This window comes from Amphiprion ocellaris, chromosome 20, assembly GCF_022539595.1.
Source record: "Amphiprion ocellaris isolate individual 3 ecotype Okinawa chromosome 20, ASM2253959v1, whole genome shotgun sequence".
Taxonomy (NCBI): Eukaryota; Metazoa; Chordata; class Actinopteri; family Pomacentridae; genus Amphiprion; species Amphiprion ocellaris.
The window spans coordinates 23,393,928-23,410,078 of NC_072785.1; the positions used below are offsets into that span (position 1 = coordinate 23,393,928).

Below are 16,151 nucleotides of genomic sequence, written 5' to 3' on the forward strand. Positions count from 1 at the left end.
AACACATGATTGGATGACTGGGGCCCTGTCTTTGTCTTTCTTCACAAATCCCCATGGATCTCAGGCTTCACAGCACAGTTTTTAACCCATTTCCACAACAATCTTTAACATACGCTTTGAAAAAATTTGGGAATGACCTTCAAAAAGCAGACTAGATACTGAACTCCTCACCAGTCCTGCATCTGAATATCAGCTTGTATAGAATATTAGCCTTTTCTCTGAGATGAAGAACTGCACTACAGATGCCTTACTTAACAGAAACCCTAGTCTTATTGTAATAAAAGATAAAGCTAAATGCATCTTGTCTTGTGGGATGTCTTCAGAGTAGAAAACCATCATTTTCGATGCAACATCCCTGAATTCAATCTGAACTGTTTTGAAAGTAAATTGACTAACGTTCTGACGTGACATTGAAACCCAGGCGTTATTTTTGCTGTCTGGGTGAATATCAGCATGCAGACAAGCAATAATTGGAAAGACTATATTTAGTTTTAATGGGTAACCCAACTAAAATGCCCTATTAAAACTGAAAACCTTTCAGATAATAATCTATCATTCAAAAGGTGTGCTAAAGGTGTATTATTTGGTGTGATACTAACATATGACTCAAAAATTGCTAAAATAGGGAAATTCCCAAATTCTTTCAAACTGACTCTCTGAAGTTATCACAACATTTTAGAATTTTAAAAAATAATTATATACAAAAAAGACAGAATAACAAGTACACCTAAAAGCAAAAGTATGACCCAAAAAGAAAAGAAAAACCTGTACACAGAAATTCAATGATATCTGTTCTCTATCACATGTACCAACGCAAGCCTCTACATCTGGAAAAACACGGATGAAAACAAAAAAAGTACAAAAGAAAAAATCAACAGTGTAATCTAGGCAACACTCATTTTTAGCTGAAAACAAAATTTAAGAACAAAAAACTGTCAAAATGTTCTGTTTGGAAATGAAAACCAGTGGAGCACTGAATGGCAGGAGCGATGGACTCAAACATGACGTGGAACATTTTGCAGCATCAATGCAGAGAACATGGTCCACCATCATACAAATGTAGCACACTTGAGATGACATGTAATAAGCCCTATTATTCCTTTCAGCAGACAACATTTGTATGTATGCTGGTGACCATGTTAACCACTTTGAAAGTCCCCATGTGCAAGTGTAGCTCATGATATCAATGGTTTTCTGTGGTACTGCTGTCAACTAGCGACATACAAAACAAGCTGTGTGTACGACTGTTTTCAATTTGACTTTAAACGTTGTCTTTGGTAATGCAGCTCTCCTTGGATTGGGTCATGTAGAGTGCAGCTTGCTAGTTTGGCTCTTACTACATTGGCTGTTTTATGAAGTTACACTTTGTCTAACCATGGGGGTGTGATGCTTTGAGGATGTCTTCATCCTCTGATGCCGATGGGTGAATGCACAAAGAAAGCAAGCAAATGCAAACTAACCTAGCCCACCTGCTTGGCTTTCACACTCCTCCAGGTCTTCGTCATCGCTCGAACACTCTGCAGATGACCCCATGTCATCTCCCGTATGCTTCATAGGTTGGTCATCAGAGGTCACATCCACGGTAAAGATACCAAACACAAACAGCCACGGGCAAGAAACAAGGAAAACACACAAGGACAGGGGAAGACAGAAATAAAGTTAGAAAGTGAGAATCTCTATTGACCATAGAAACGCTAGTTTGACTGAAATATCTTAACTCAGGGTTCACTGTGTTTGAGCCTAAGTTGGTGCCAGATGATTACGTTGTCATAGAGGTTGATCAGTTTTTGTTACATGAAATAAGCAGGGAATTTTACAAGTCTTATGGATGGAGATGGAAGCCTCTGCCTGTCTGATCCCTGGGGTCAGGAGTGAATGTCCTCAGTGATGTTTCTCCTGGTGGATGACCCCTGAGCTCTTCCTAGTGGATGCTGAGAGTGGTTTGGTCACTGAAAACATGTCTGTTTTCAGTGTTTGGGATAGAAAAATAGATTAAAAAAGAAACTGTTGTAGAACTAAAAAGAGGTTGCAAGTAGTAGAGAAAGCTTTCTGATTGTCTTTAGGCTAGTGGATGGTTAAGTGATGGCTTGTTCCACTCCCATAAGTTCACCAACAATGAAGCAGAGTCCAGTCCTGACATTAAATCAGAATCTCAGCAGGTCTGTTTGTTGTTTCCTCTCCCTTTCTCTACTGTTCTAACATGGAGATGGGTCATCACCACTGATCCTCTATACTGCGTGTTCAACTGTGTCTGAAAGCTTATTTAGACCTTGAGTTAAGACTTTTTTTTTTGTCAACAAGCTTGTTAAGTAAAAGGAAAGCCATGACAAACAAAATTACTACAAATCCGCCACTGAGGACTTATCGGGACTTATTCATTGGAAGTGGAACAGTTGATTAAATTGTGGGGGTGTTTCTGAGTCCCATCAATGCCCACCACCCGCTACATATTTAGGCCACGTGATTCGGTATCCATGTATTAGATGCCATGATTTTTGATCATCAACAACTAATAAATAAATGCTGGATTTCTACAAAAAATGCTGCATTTCTGACAATGCCATATGAGGAAATGAGCAGCCTTGGAGGAGTACTGCGCTTTCTGAGTGCTGTACTAGTTTTATTTCCTATTGAATGAACTGAAGCACAGAGGGTGGGGAGCTAAAACATGTGCATTGTCCAGATACCTTCAGTGTGGAGTGTAAGTGTTTTTTGGAAGTGTGTTCATACCTGTACAGTTGAGGAGGATCTGTGTTTCCGTGTGGTGGTGGTGGACATCATGGTGGTGGTTTCTATGAAGGTGGTAGACATCTCTGGAGGCATGGCTGTGGTCCTGGCTGAACCTGCCACACTGGGCACATCACCTACCAACCTCACACTGCCATTAATCTTGATGTTAGGGTTGCCCTCAGCGGCCATGTTCAACACCTTAAGGCCATTGTAATAAAGGCCCGACAGTTGACCCTGAAAGGGTCTGCCGCGATCGCTACCACCAATTGCGACTGTTGCTTGAGTGTTGAAAATTGTTAGCTGCCGTCCTGGAGAAGACATCCAGAGTAAGAGATTTTCAACAGAGAAAAACACCTTTTAATACAGAGGATAAAAATGAACACGCTCCTGCACTATGTCACTTAAATATTACATGTTCTGAAATACACAAAAACTAAAATCAATTAAAGGACGTAATGTCACTGATAAAGTGAATTCTCATTCAGGTTGTGTTTAGATCGTACTTTGAGGCCAAAACAGTCAATGTAGCAACAGCTTATGTAACTAAACTAACTTTTTAGATTTAAATATATATTCACACAGTTTTAAAAGAATACTATTCCTGATCGATACAAATTAGATTCATTTACATGTCAGTGATATTTCACAGGAAGGTACTTAGTAATGTTGAAGGGTGCACTCTTCTTTACTTTACAACAGGGCCTTATAGTAATGGTTACTTAATGACCAGCTCAAGCAATGATTTAACAGTTTTGTATTTTCCTGTCAGTGTGATATTTTATTGCTCAGACTCATGTGTGTGGTTTACATTCAAATCATGCTGCAATGAATCGGGTCTCAGATGTTGCACCGAGAACAACGGTTTATTTTGCTGAGTCTCCATGCACCAGAGAGACTCAGCAAAATAAATACCTGGAGCAAGAAATAGAATGATGCCAATATTTAAAATTATCTCCAGACAGTTGAATCATTTGAATCTGCATCTAAAAACAACATTTAAGTGGTTAAAAAGTGGTTTGCACTAAAGAAATGTGGGTAAATCTGGCAGCATGTGTCTATAGCTGCTTAAATTGCAGCTGCAGTCTGATGGACTAATCTGCAGCCACAGATCTGAGCCATCACACATTAAATCACCAGAAAATGACCACAAGCTGCTTCATATTCCACCTCCACACACATCAGGCTGGTTGGTTTAGATACTTCAGACTACTTGGCTGCTTTTTCAACTTTTTTTGATCAAGGAAAGTTGATTCATTCACCGTTTTGTCACATCAGTGCTGATCTGTGATTTGCATCTGGTGACAGCAGAATTCTGACTGAAATAGTGTTGGATTGATGACAGTGATCAGCATTTCTCCATTTGCTGAGTCACTAATACTTTAATGTAATTGGCTGAGATGTTTCAGTGCTATTTGAATACATGCAATGTGGCTGATAAATATGATAGAACGTAGAGTTAAGCTCTGCAGACAGTCTGTCTAGACTTCCCACTCTGCACTGATCCTGTCACTATTACTATAACACAGTGACTTTTATTATACCGTGATTTATTTTGCAATTTATTGGTTCATTTATTTTGTTATTTCACATCTTATTTAGTAATTAGATTTTCATTTTTATCCCACATAAAGTTGCATGCATCAGTTTACAGTCATGTTCAGGCTCAGACCAAAGCAGCTTGTTGTAAATAGAAAGCATCAACAGGAAGTGTCTGAATGTGTATGCGAACATGTTATAACGTGCATTAATTCAGTATTACTATTGTCCTCAGAGACAGAGAGCATGCGTTTCATCCTCTGCTTCACATTCAGAACAGTGAGCACACAGAAATAAGTTTATGTGAAATTACCTTTCTCTTGAAGCCATTCTTCTACTGGTCTGGTATATTTGAAAGGAATTTTCTTATTGGCCATTTGATAACGTTCAATGTCGCTGTTCCCTTTAAAGTTTAAGAAGACATTTATAAAGACATTTATTGATCATCAGGATCACTGAGGGAAATATTGCTTTCTGACAAACATTTACAAAAGGTTAGAGTGATTTTAGCAAAAACTTACATTTTGATTGCAAATGTTTTAGTAACAAGATAACTAGGGCTCAAAATCTTTGGTTTTTTTGGTCACCAATAACACCAAAATCCCTTTCTAACATGTTATTTACCCCATTTTTCCTCTTCATTTAATGTAGAGAGTATCCACTGATGTCAGGCTTCATCTGTAACCATGGAGTGGAGTATCACTACATCCTCTCTGTATGGTAGAAGCTGTTATATTCTGACCAAAACTCTTAAAAATGTCTACAATGTCCATGATACAATCCCCCTAACAGTCAGTTTTGCCATTTTGTTTCCTCTTTATTAACTTTAAGGTTGATAAAATCATCACTTTCCTCACTGACAGCATCAGATCATCCAAAATCTTCATCAAACAGAACATTTACACAGAGCGATACTCAAACAAACATTTCCTCCTTCAATAACTCCTGTGTATTTTTCACTCCATCAGAAACATACACATTGTCTGTGTTGGATTCAAACCAAAGACACTGACTCATTTTTTAATTTTATTGACTTTTTTTTATGAGCACTCCGTCAAACTGAGATTTTCTGGATGTTTTTGCATAATTTTATATAAATTTCGCCATTGTTTAGCCTCATGTACAGGGAGTCTGTGGAATCATCAGAATCTTAACTCCGATTTAAAAGGTTTCTTTATGTTTGTCATAGGGCTGCATGGTGGCTCAGTGGTTAGTTCTGTCGCCTCACAGCTAGAAGATCCCCGGTTCATGTCCCGGCCTTCCTGGGATCTTTCTGCATGGAGTCTCCATGTTCTCCTGTACATGTGTGGGTTTTCTCCAGGTTCTCCAGCTTCCTCCCACAGTCCACAAACATGCTGAGGTTCACTGGTGATTCTAAATTGTCTGTAGGTGTGAGTGTGATTGTTTGTCTCTATGTGTAGCCCTGTGATGGACTGTTACCTGTCCAGGTGTCCCCTGCCTTCACCCATAGATGATGGATGGATTTATTTATGTGATCTTAATGAACCTGGATGTCTTTGAAAGATTTTGAAATTAAACAGATCACAGGAAGTGGTCTTTTTGCACAAAACATTCAGTTTAATATTTGGCTATCAGTTAGAACTTGATACTTTTCATTTTATTTCACTCCTAGATACAGTCGTAACCATGGAGACTACATCTGCAGCGACATCACATGCATACTCTCTCTTTTTATCTGCAAACAGCAATTTTCACTCAATAATGTTGTCTCAATAATGTTCAGTTTTGTTTTTTATCAATACAGATAGATTTGAATAAAACTCAGAAAATAAACCAAAAAGGATGAGCCCTCAGTTTGTTTTTATAAAAAAGCATTAGTAAAAGCATTTGCCATTGTACTGTAGTTTTGTTTTGTCTGCATCATAAGACTCAGAATAAACTCTCTGGATGCTTCTGAGGCAAATGGGTAATGGGACCACACAATACACAGCACAGAAAGGTTTAATCAAATTTATCTCAAGTTCACTGGACAGCATCTGCATATTCTGGTCCTGACACTGAAAACCTTTTAAAGATACGAAGGAGAATCTAAAATGAGGATACTCTGTTGTAAATCTTACTGAGTGGTAAAATCTCAGAACTCACTGTAGTTTATTGGTGTTATACAGTAAGATGTATGCCAGGATGCAGAAAAGGTTTAAATGAATGTTGGAATTGTGAAACTAATATTGACAGCTTAACAGTTTACATGCAGATAAAACAGCTGTAGGAGTTGGGAACTGCTCAGCTGACAGGAGAATAAGGAATAAATGAACCAAAGAGCTTCTCATGACTAAATCTGACCAAAGTCAGTTTTCAGGATGTGACAAACTGTTGAAAAAAGGCCAGATGTTCATGAAAGAAAAAAACGGCTAAAACTGAAGTACAGAAAGCAAAGAGAGCTTTGATGAAACGGACTAATTACTTGAAAATTGTCATTTAATTAGAGCAGCTCATGATCTGTGGAGTCCTGAGTAGTGAAATCCCTGAAAGCATCTCCTGTAGAGACATTGGTTTACTGTCGAGCTGCTATTAACAGACAACAACTTGTATTCAGTAACATTCAAGCCTTTGTCAGACACAAATAAATTCATTCAGCTTCAGCCTGGGGAAACTCTCACATGATCCTTTCAGTGCAGCACACATCCAGCCCAGCGCTGACGGACTGAAAGCATCAATGCTCTGCTCATTCGTCTGCTGTGTGCTTCTCTGTTAACATGAAGGCCGACCATTGTGTGCTTCTGCCACCGCTGATGGCAAAAGTAAATAAAGGGGCAAATGTGCCATGACTAGATAAGACTGAAATATTTAGCCAAAGTGTTTTCTGTGGTGGAACTAAACTCCTCATCAGTGTTTCATATCCCACCATTCACTCATACTGATTATATACAGAGTGGGCTGATAGGCTGACAGCTGTTTCACTATTTGTGTCACGTTTGAGATCTAATTTATCCAAATCAGTATTCCACATCCCTTATTCACGTTTTGGAAATGTTATAAAGCTATTTCTTCCAATTTTGGGATCAATTTTAATGTTTTTTTGTTTAGTTTTCACAGGGATAGAAAGCAAACAAATGAAATAAAGAGCAAAGAAAGTGGCAAGGAGCCTTTAACAGTCCTCAACCTTCACACCAGGCAATTTATCACATGAGAAATAAATCTGAAAGCACAGGTTCTGTGGTTGTAAGCCTACTTTTGGCCCACCCTAGAGAGTGAAACACAGCAGATCACAGTAATGCCAATGCACCAAGACAGATACAATCTTCTGCAGATCTTTTTTCGTCTTCTCTGTGAACATGCACAGTGTTTAGTGATACAGGGAGTGATACAGTATGGTAAATAGTCTGTGCTGCATCTTAGTGCTACTCAAAGGGCTTCATATGTTTCATTAATTCTCTTTCATACATACACTGACACACCAATAGCCACAGAGCAGGTGAGGAAGGTGTTTGTCTGTAATCAAGAGGTAACCTAGGGTTCAGTGTCTAGGCCAGTAACACTTTAGTGGAGAGGCCAGGATCAAATGACCAATCCTTAGTGGACAACACGCTCCGCAGAAAGACTGGAAACTCAGTAAGTTTCATACTGAAAAGACAAAAGGTGCATCATCTCAATAACGAGCCTTAGAAAAAGAATTACAAAGCAGTGAAACCAAACCTAAGAAGCCTAAGAACACATTTTTGACCATAAGAATTGAGGATAAGAAAGACGACACACAGCCTGGAAGAACAAAACTATCACCATAAACACACATTAATGTTCAACAGTCTGGGGTCACTTAGAAATGTCCTTAATTTTGAAAGAAAATCTTTTTTTTCAGTCAAGATAGCAATCAATGAATGATAAATCCAGTGTAGACATAGTTAATGTGGTAAAGGACTATTCTAGCTGGAAACAGCTGATTTTTAATGGAATATCTCCATAGAGGTACAGAGGAACATTTCCAGCAACCATCACTCCTGTGTTCTAATGCTACATTGTGTTAGCTAATGGTGTTGAAAGGCTCATTGATGATTAGAAAATCCCAGATGACCCCAGGTTTAGAGTGGTAGTGTAAGCTGAATATCTGGTTTTGGTAGGAGGAGGTCTGATCTGTCCCTGTCCTTAAACCATCTAGAGTTCTCCATGAATGGATGCTATCAGGTTACTCATTGGCTAGATGAAGCAATGAAGCAACAACCACATTTTCAGACAGATAAGCAGCAGGGGAATACTGACTGAGATCCCTGAGAAGAACCTGAACATCTCATGATGAGCTGCTGGGGACCAACACAGGACCCCAGAGATGTGACAGAGTGAGTGTCCTCCCCTGATATCTAGTCTCTGAACACCTTGTTGTTCTACTACTGCAGCTTGGTGAAAGAGTCTTGCTGTTTCCATCATATCCCCATCTAGGTCAGGCACCTGGAAACCCTGCCAAACAGCTGAATACCAGAATGTCCCTTTAATGCAAAAGGCCACATTGAACTGCAGGACATTATACTCAGAGACCCAGCACAGCAGGACAATTAGTCCGTTACACTTGTCTCCAACACACCAGGACTCCAGGCTGCTGATCACCCATGGAAAAGCACTGAACCCAAGCACTGAAATAAGTGATAGAGCAGGCTGGTGGGCAACGACACAAGTGTGGATTCTGTGCTACTGCAGGACTTTTGTCTGGAACAGGCAAATGATGGAAATCGACTTGAAGTCTGTACCAGGTCTATTCTTTAGAAGAGACTTAGAAAGTCTCCTATAGGAGTGATTTATTAGTATTATTTTTCTCTTTTTTGTCTTAATAGATAAAGATAAAGATAAAGATAAAGTTCTTTATTTCTCCCCACTCCAGGGGAAATTTACATTGTTACAGCAGCTTTATTTACAATATATACAAGGGTGAAAAAATTTTTTAACAGAAAAAATAAAAATAAAGTTTAAAAGTGCAGAGATGTGCAGTGCAATAAAAGAAAAATATATAAAAGTCCCTGTACAAGGAACTTATTTCATTCTGGATCAACACTCTTTATCCATGATTTCCATGAAAACTCCCACTTTTATTCATGTGCTAACATAACTGCACAAGGGTTTTCTAATCATCAATTATCCTTTCAACACCATTAGCTAACACAATGTAGCATTAGAACACAGGAGTGATGGTTGCTGGAAATGTTCCTCTGTACCTCTATGGAGATATTCCATTAAAAATCAGCTGTTTCCAGCTATAATAGTCAGTTACCACATAAACAATGTCTACACTGGATTTATGATTTATCATTTATTTAATGTTATTTTCATTGAAAAAAAAACTTTTTCTTTCAAAATAAGTGACCCCAAACTTTTGAACAGTAGTGTACATTGTTTTATTTGTCCCTTTTATTGTAGCTAAAAAAATAATTTTTATTTAACACCATTCTCCGATTACTTTCTCATAATGCCTTATGTTCCATCCAAAATTCCTCACAGAAACTGGACTAGTCTGATCTGCGCTTTCCAACACACACATCTGAAGTTGGCAAGAAGGTCTGGTCCTCTAGAAGAATGAAGTTTTGACTGAGAGTCCTCTTAAATTTAGCTTTTCTCAGTTCCAAAGCCATGAACCATGTCACTTTTACTGTCTGTCCGTGCAAAACCCAAAACCAAACCAAAGCCCAGTGATGTAGCTGGCAGTCCCAGCAGGCCTTGGAGAGTGGGAAACAGGGGAGAGTGTGGGAGCTGGGAGACGATGCACAAACGAAAGCAATCATCCTCTGCCAAGCTGTGCTGCTTTTAAATGATGAGATCAGCAGGATGTGGATTATCACACGCAGAGTGCAGGAACTTTTCCCCCCTCTTTCTTTTTTTTTCTTCTCCCATTTGTAAACACACACCAAACCTCTACTCACAGCAGAGAAGTGGGCTCTGTGTGCAGGCAGATGGGAGGCAAATGAAAGAAAAACCCTGAAACCCTGACCCCCACAGAGAGGGGATCTGATGGAGGGGGGCGCTTTGTTGGCATTATTTGGGTCCACTTAACCCACTCAGGAAAGGGTCACTACAGATCAATACAAAGTTGTTCTGAGTGACCATCTTTATGCTATGATGGAACATTTTCATGTCTCTGTTCCATTTATGGTTCCATGAGTGTGAAAATGGTGAAAGTCTGATGATCTAGACTCCACAGTCACCTGATCCCGACCCATGAAACCTCTGAACTCATGTTTTAAGCAGTTTACTCCATAAACACCACCATAAAAACACCAAATCTTTCTACATCTGTCACATATTGGGGATCAATGATGTAAAAACCAGCTGTTTACTTTTTAATGACACCTGTTCCATTAGTTTTTCAGGTGAGTCGCTTTAGAAATGTCTGTTATCAGCACCAGAGTCTGCTGCAGTTCCTGCTGCAGACCAACAGAGGTCCACAGAGTTCACAGAAAGCTGTTGATGAACTGTTCTGTGACTGAATGGACAAAATGTTTATGCTACTGACAGATCAACTCCATTATGTCATAACTTAATGTCCATGCATGTGTCTGTCTCAAAAAAAGTTTCTTAAGATGGGAACAAAAGCAGGAGCTGAACAGAGATTTAATTTTGTTTCTCTCCTGAAGCAGATGCTGCCCAGTGACCTCCTCAGCTGGATCAAAACAACACGATCCTGTTGCCTTGTTCTAGTTTCTAACTGATATTCTTTCACATCTGATTGATTAATGGGTTGTACCTGTTGGGAAATGCTCGTTGATGGACCAGTTATCCACCTGCAGCGTGGCGTTGCCACCGTTCCTGGTGAAACGGACAACGTGATACTTCCCATCATTCACTGGGGTGCTGCTCTCCTGCACACCGATGTCCACGGTGCCGATGTTGAACGTCACTCCAATTTTTCCTTGTTGCTGAAATAAGAAAACATATGTATTATTATTATTACTGCGATATCACTGCTTAATAACTATAGTAATTTCTGTGAAATATACATCAGCTGTCATGTCAAACAGAAAGAGAATCTTAAATACAAACAGATTATGACAATATTATCTTCCTACATGGAAACAGTTTTTGTTTGATATTATTGTCTAATACTGATCTTAGTAATGGAATTGGGGGTGGGAATAAAAAACATAGTGTGTAGCAGAAAACTCAGATCTCAAAATATAACAGTCACAGCCCACATCCACACTACTGTTCAAATGTTTATGGTCATTTAGAAATGTTCTTATTTTTGAAAGAAAGGCAGTTTTCTTCCAATGAAGATAGCATTAAATGAATGATAAATCCAGTGTAGACATTGTTAATGTGGTAAATGACTATTCTAGCTGGAAACAGCAGATTTTTAATGGAATATCTCCATAGAGGTACAGAGGAACATTTCCAGCAACCATCACTCCTGTGTTCTAATGCTACATTGTGTTAGCTAATGGTGTTGAAAGGCTAATTGATGATTAGAAAACCCTTGTGCAGTTATGTTAGCACATGGATAAATGTGGGAGTTTTCATGGAAAACGTGGAATTATCTGGATGACCACAAACTTTTGAACAGTAGTTTATGTGGATAGGATGGTGAATGAGAAACAAATAAGTCCTGTTTCTTTCTTATTTTAGATGGTATTGCTTTTCTGATTCTTGAGTTGGTTCTGCATCTTTTTTTTAAGTTCTTTTGTTGGCTTTATCAGACAGGTTAGTAGAGAGGCAGATAGGAAAGTAGGGAGAAGAATGGGGGGAAGACCTGCAGTAAAGGACCGTGAGCTGGAATCAAACCCAGGTCGCTGCATTGGGGACTATAACCTCTGTTTATGAGTCGTCTGCTCAACCAGCTGAGCTATCTGGGAGTAAAGTTGGTTAAGAATTAAGATTAGTTCAAAAACTGGAGTGTGACCTACTCTGTGATCCAATCAGCTACAGCAGCAGATGGTGTCTGTTACACTATGCAGGTCAATACACCAACAAAGATGTTAATGTCCAACACAGAGTTAACTGTTTGAACTGTTAAGTGACGTAAAGAACAGGAAAACAAAGTGAAAACTGACACTTCATCAGACAGAATGTGAGAGAACCTACTATGTGCAGCATGAGGTAGTCCCCCAGACCAGGGGCGCTGTCGATCCGGACCAGGATGCCGTCCTTCAGGGAGGTGCTGAAGCCCACAGTCAGTCTGTCCGTCCTGGTGCTCGGCCTCTCATTGGCCGGCCACTTGAATGTAATGAGGCCTCCTCCTTTGCCGAAGATGTACGTCGTCCCAGCTGAGCAGAGCAGAAGGAGGAAGTTTAATTATCAGCTGAGCTCTGAACTAAAACCAGGACCACATCATCTGTGTGCAGCTTTTTTAATATGACTGAACAGTATTTATTATTGGTTCCACTGGTTCCTCTCAGCCTCACAGGTAGCCCGATATCAGGTTTTCATTATTCATACATTTTTTAAAATTTCTCTTCCCTTGTGCATCAACTTTTTGGTTCAGATCTGAACAATTATAGACCGTTTAGTTGACAGCTTTTACATGCTAACACCATCAATGTGGGTTTTAAGAGCAGCAGAGTCTCCCTGCTGCTCCAGTAGCGGTTGTGAATGACGGATCAGCAGCTGTGGTTACTTCATGTAGGTTTTCTGACTGGGCAGAAGACTGGTTTACTGGTTTTGTGTGAAAGATAATGGGTTCAGTTCAAAGCTGCTGTCTATTGTTAAGAGTTCCACAAAGGTTTTCTGTTGGGTGCTTTTTTTTCTCAAGAAAACCTCGAAATATTTACCAGCAAACTCTCAGCACCTGACTGCAAACATTTCTTTAGTCCAGTGAAGTTCTACAAGTCAGTTATTGATATTTATGGGATTGACATGGTATGTAAATTAGTTTCAGACATACATTAGACACACATTTAAGATCTGTCACAATTTGTACTTTTCAATTTTTGAAAATTATTATTATTTTTTTTTGTAGTTTTAAGTTTTGGCTCTTTTTATTGGTGGAAACATGCAGAATGGCTGGAATGTTTATTTGTGAACCACAGTGGTTCTGTGTTGGTGAGTTGCCAGTTTAGTGATTGCTCATTGCTGACTAATGAAATGTTGTCCTACTCTCAGGACATCTGGGCAGCTGTGGCTAAAGATTGGAAGTTCGATCCCTGTCCTCTCTGCTCACTGGTGTGTGAATACATGATTGGGAAACAATGAAAGAAGCTCAGAGTACCACTAAAGTAAAAACATGTAATGTAAGTGCAGACCTTTTATTATTTATCATACACTATACATACAGCAGTATATGCTCTATTCTGGCCCATATTTCTGCTGCTAAACTGTAATCTGTTGTTAAACCAGTGAATCACTGATCCATGTTTGCTTGTGTGTGAGTCTATTATACTTTACCTCCCGTGATTCTACAAAGCCCAACCAACCAATGCTCTCACACACAAAAACACGATCACACACATATCCAGACACACACATGCTAGCCGATGCTTACGAGCAGGCCCAGACGGATGAGTCGATTCTTTGCCAAGGCAGATAAATCCAGTCACAAAAGCATTTTACTGCCGGAGTCCAGAACCCCAGCTCTTTCCTCTCTACCCAAGCTGCTTTAGCCTCTACAAATGATGAAAACACTGCCTCCCCCTTGTGTCTGCTAAAAACAAATGTTTATTCATCTCCAAATACAATAATGCCAGTATGGTGGCTGTAGCTGTTTCAGCTGCATGTTCCTAAAATCTCCCTTTCCACTGTTCTTCTGTATGACTGCCCACCTGCACAAGCAGAAAGACAACTATGGAAATCTGTAAATGCCTTTACCCCTAAGGAGGAAGAGCTCAATGCAGCATTGTGTGCTGTGATTGTATATGTTGTGCTGCAGTACAATAAAATCACAACACAATACAGAGTGTGTTGCTCTATGATAGCTCTGTGGTACGTTGGTGCTGTACAGTAGCTTGTACTGCATATTCAAATGGTTTACACAGAATGTGAGCTTAGCAGAGGGCGTGATGACAGGTATGGCTGTAAAGAATCAGATTACAGTCAGATCTGTTCTGAAGGTTTTCAGGTATTTGACCCAGGACTCATGATGACCAGCGGTGTAGTAACAGAGTCATGAAATCAGCTGACTAACATCACTACCCCCATATCACTGTGCAGAAACTTTTACAGGCTTTATGAGAACCACTGTCATGCTCAGACGTACTGACAATGACAGACTACTCAGTTTTAACAGCTCAGAACGCACGCATTCATTCTTGAGGCAGATGGGATACAAAACAGCAGATGAGCATGTTGAGAACAGAGCAGTGATGTAAGGTTGCAGTGGACACAGACTCACGAACACTGGACAGCTGAAGATAGAAAAATGCAGTCGGCCTAAACACTCACTGAGCCTCAAACCTTTCTGGAGAATGTTCCGCAGATGACGTGAGTAGACAGTCAAACTGTTTGAACATCTGTAGTGAACTGAACACAGAATTCCACTAAAAAAGAACAAAGGAAGATGTTTTTGCTGCTCATTGTTCTGGAGAACAGAATGAGGTTTTAGAGAAATTAAAGTTTATGCTGAACTGTCAGTCTCTGTCCAAGGTGCTGAAGCAATGTTCCCTGACAGAAAGACATGAACTCAGTCATACAGGAATAAAATCTATACATGTCCATAGCTGCTTGGTTATCCAACACATTTTTACCACATGATGTATTTGGGTACTACTCCTGAAATGTGCTACTACACTGTAAAAAAAACTGCACACTCTCATCTTAATAATAATACATAATCTGACAGCTCAAATCTGGTACAAACTAAAAAAAAGTTCACATTTAGTTGTTTGATAATAGAGAAGATATATTTATTAGGAAAACTATTGGGATTCAGTTTTATTTGAGCAAAGTGCTTACAGAAAGCATACAGGAACATGGAATAGTTTTTTTCTACTTTCATTTTTACAACATCTACAAACTAGACGTTTTCCCCATTCCTCTGCACAAGGGCTTTAGTTAGATACTGAACCATGCTAAAAAGATAAATATTTAATATGTATTAAGTTCCACAAGTAGAAACAGAATAGAGACACTTCACGTAAAACCCCAAACTAAGGTCACAGCTGGTTTATAAAGTTCAAAAAACAACTTGAAGAGTTATTTAGAATAATGTAATGTTGGGTGGTCAGAAATACCATTTTATTACAGCCTTAAGGACTTCTACTCAATTTTCTCTACAGAAGTTCAAGAAGAAAATGATTTCAATAAAGTTATCTTCATTAAAATAGTGCATAATGTCTTTGCAGCTGCTCTTGAAACTAAACCTGCAAACGTGCCACTGAGCATTATTTCTTACATGATATTGATGATGACTGTTGCAATGAACAAGCATGTATTATTGTATTATTCCAATAGGAAATTAGTGGCACTGACCAGGGTAACTCCTTCACACAAAGGGTTATTGAGCTGTATCCCCCTGTTGCTGCATTTAACAGTTTTACCCTGCAGATTAGTGGAACAGCAAACAGCAAAAAAAAATTACTAAAAAAAGCCAGCAGTCATTTAGCTTTCTCAGTACATTCTGGTTTGAACTGGCTTAGGTTCAGAAATCTCAGACTGTAGTGTAGTCCTAGATTACTTCCTGTGACTGGGCTCTGGGCTGAGATGTATCCTCTCAACTTTATTTACAATAACAGATCTCTTCATCACTTATCTGTGATATTTCTGAGTGGAAGCTCAAGTACCAGAAAGTTTTGAACGGTAGTGTATGTCCCAGTCAAATGTTTCTGACCCCGATCCTAATCAGGTTTTATGCATCTTCCGATATCTAGTCTGATCATATACACACATTTGATGCATATGATGATATGATCTGACAATAGAGTCCAAGAGTTTCAGAAACACATAAAAAATTTATCTTAATTTCATGTAAACTTTTCTCTTATTTATGCTCCCTGTCTGAACTCCATTCTACTCACTGT

General features: G+C 39.2%; 1 protein-coding gene across 14 annotated transcripts in view; it reads right to left on the reverse strand.

The window, feature by feature from the left end:
• The window catches only part of nrxn3a (neurexin 3a), a 190,072-nt gene that overhangs the window by 11,863 nt on the left and 162,058 nt on the right, over positions 1-16,151 (reverse strand). For 10 of the 14 annotated variants that reach the window (XR_008599902.1, XM_055005560.1, XM_055005557.1 and 7 more), the window contains 5 exons: positions 12,286-12,467; positions 10,952-11,123; positions 4,580-4,669; positions 2,731-3,038; positions 1,461-1,548 (listed from right to left, as the gene is read on the reverse strand). Coding sequence is in view for 12 of the 14 variants with exons in the window: in XM_055005560.1 (XP_054861535.1) it covers positions 1,461-1,548; positions 2,731-3,038; positions 4,580-4,669; positions 10,952-11,123; positions 12,286-12,467 (840 nt within the window). In the remaining 2 variants the exon portion in view is untranslated. The remainder of the gene's footprint in view (positions 1-1,460; positions 1,549-2,730; positions 3,039-4,579; positions 4,670-10,951; positions 11,124-12,285; positions 12,468-16,151) is intronic. The other 4 variants (XR_008599903.1, XM_055005566.1, XM_055005558.1 and 1 more) reach the window with 1 other exon arrangement.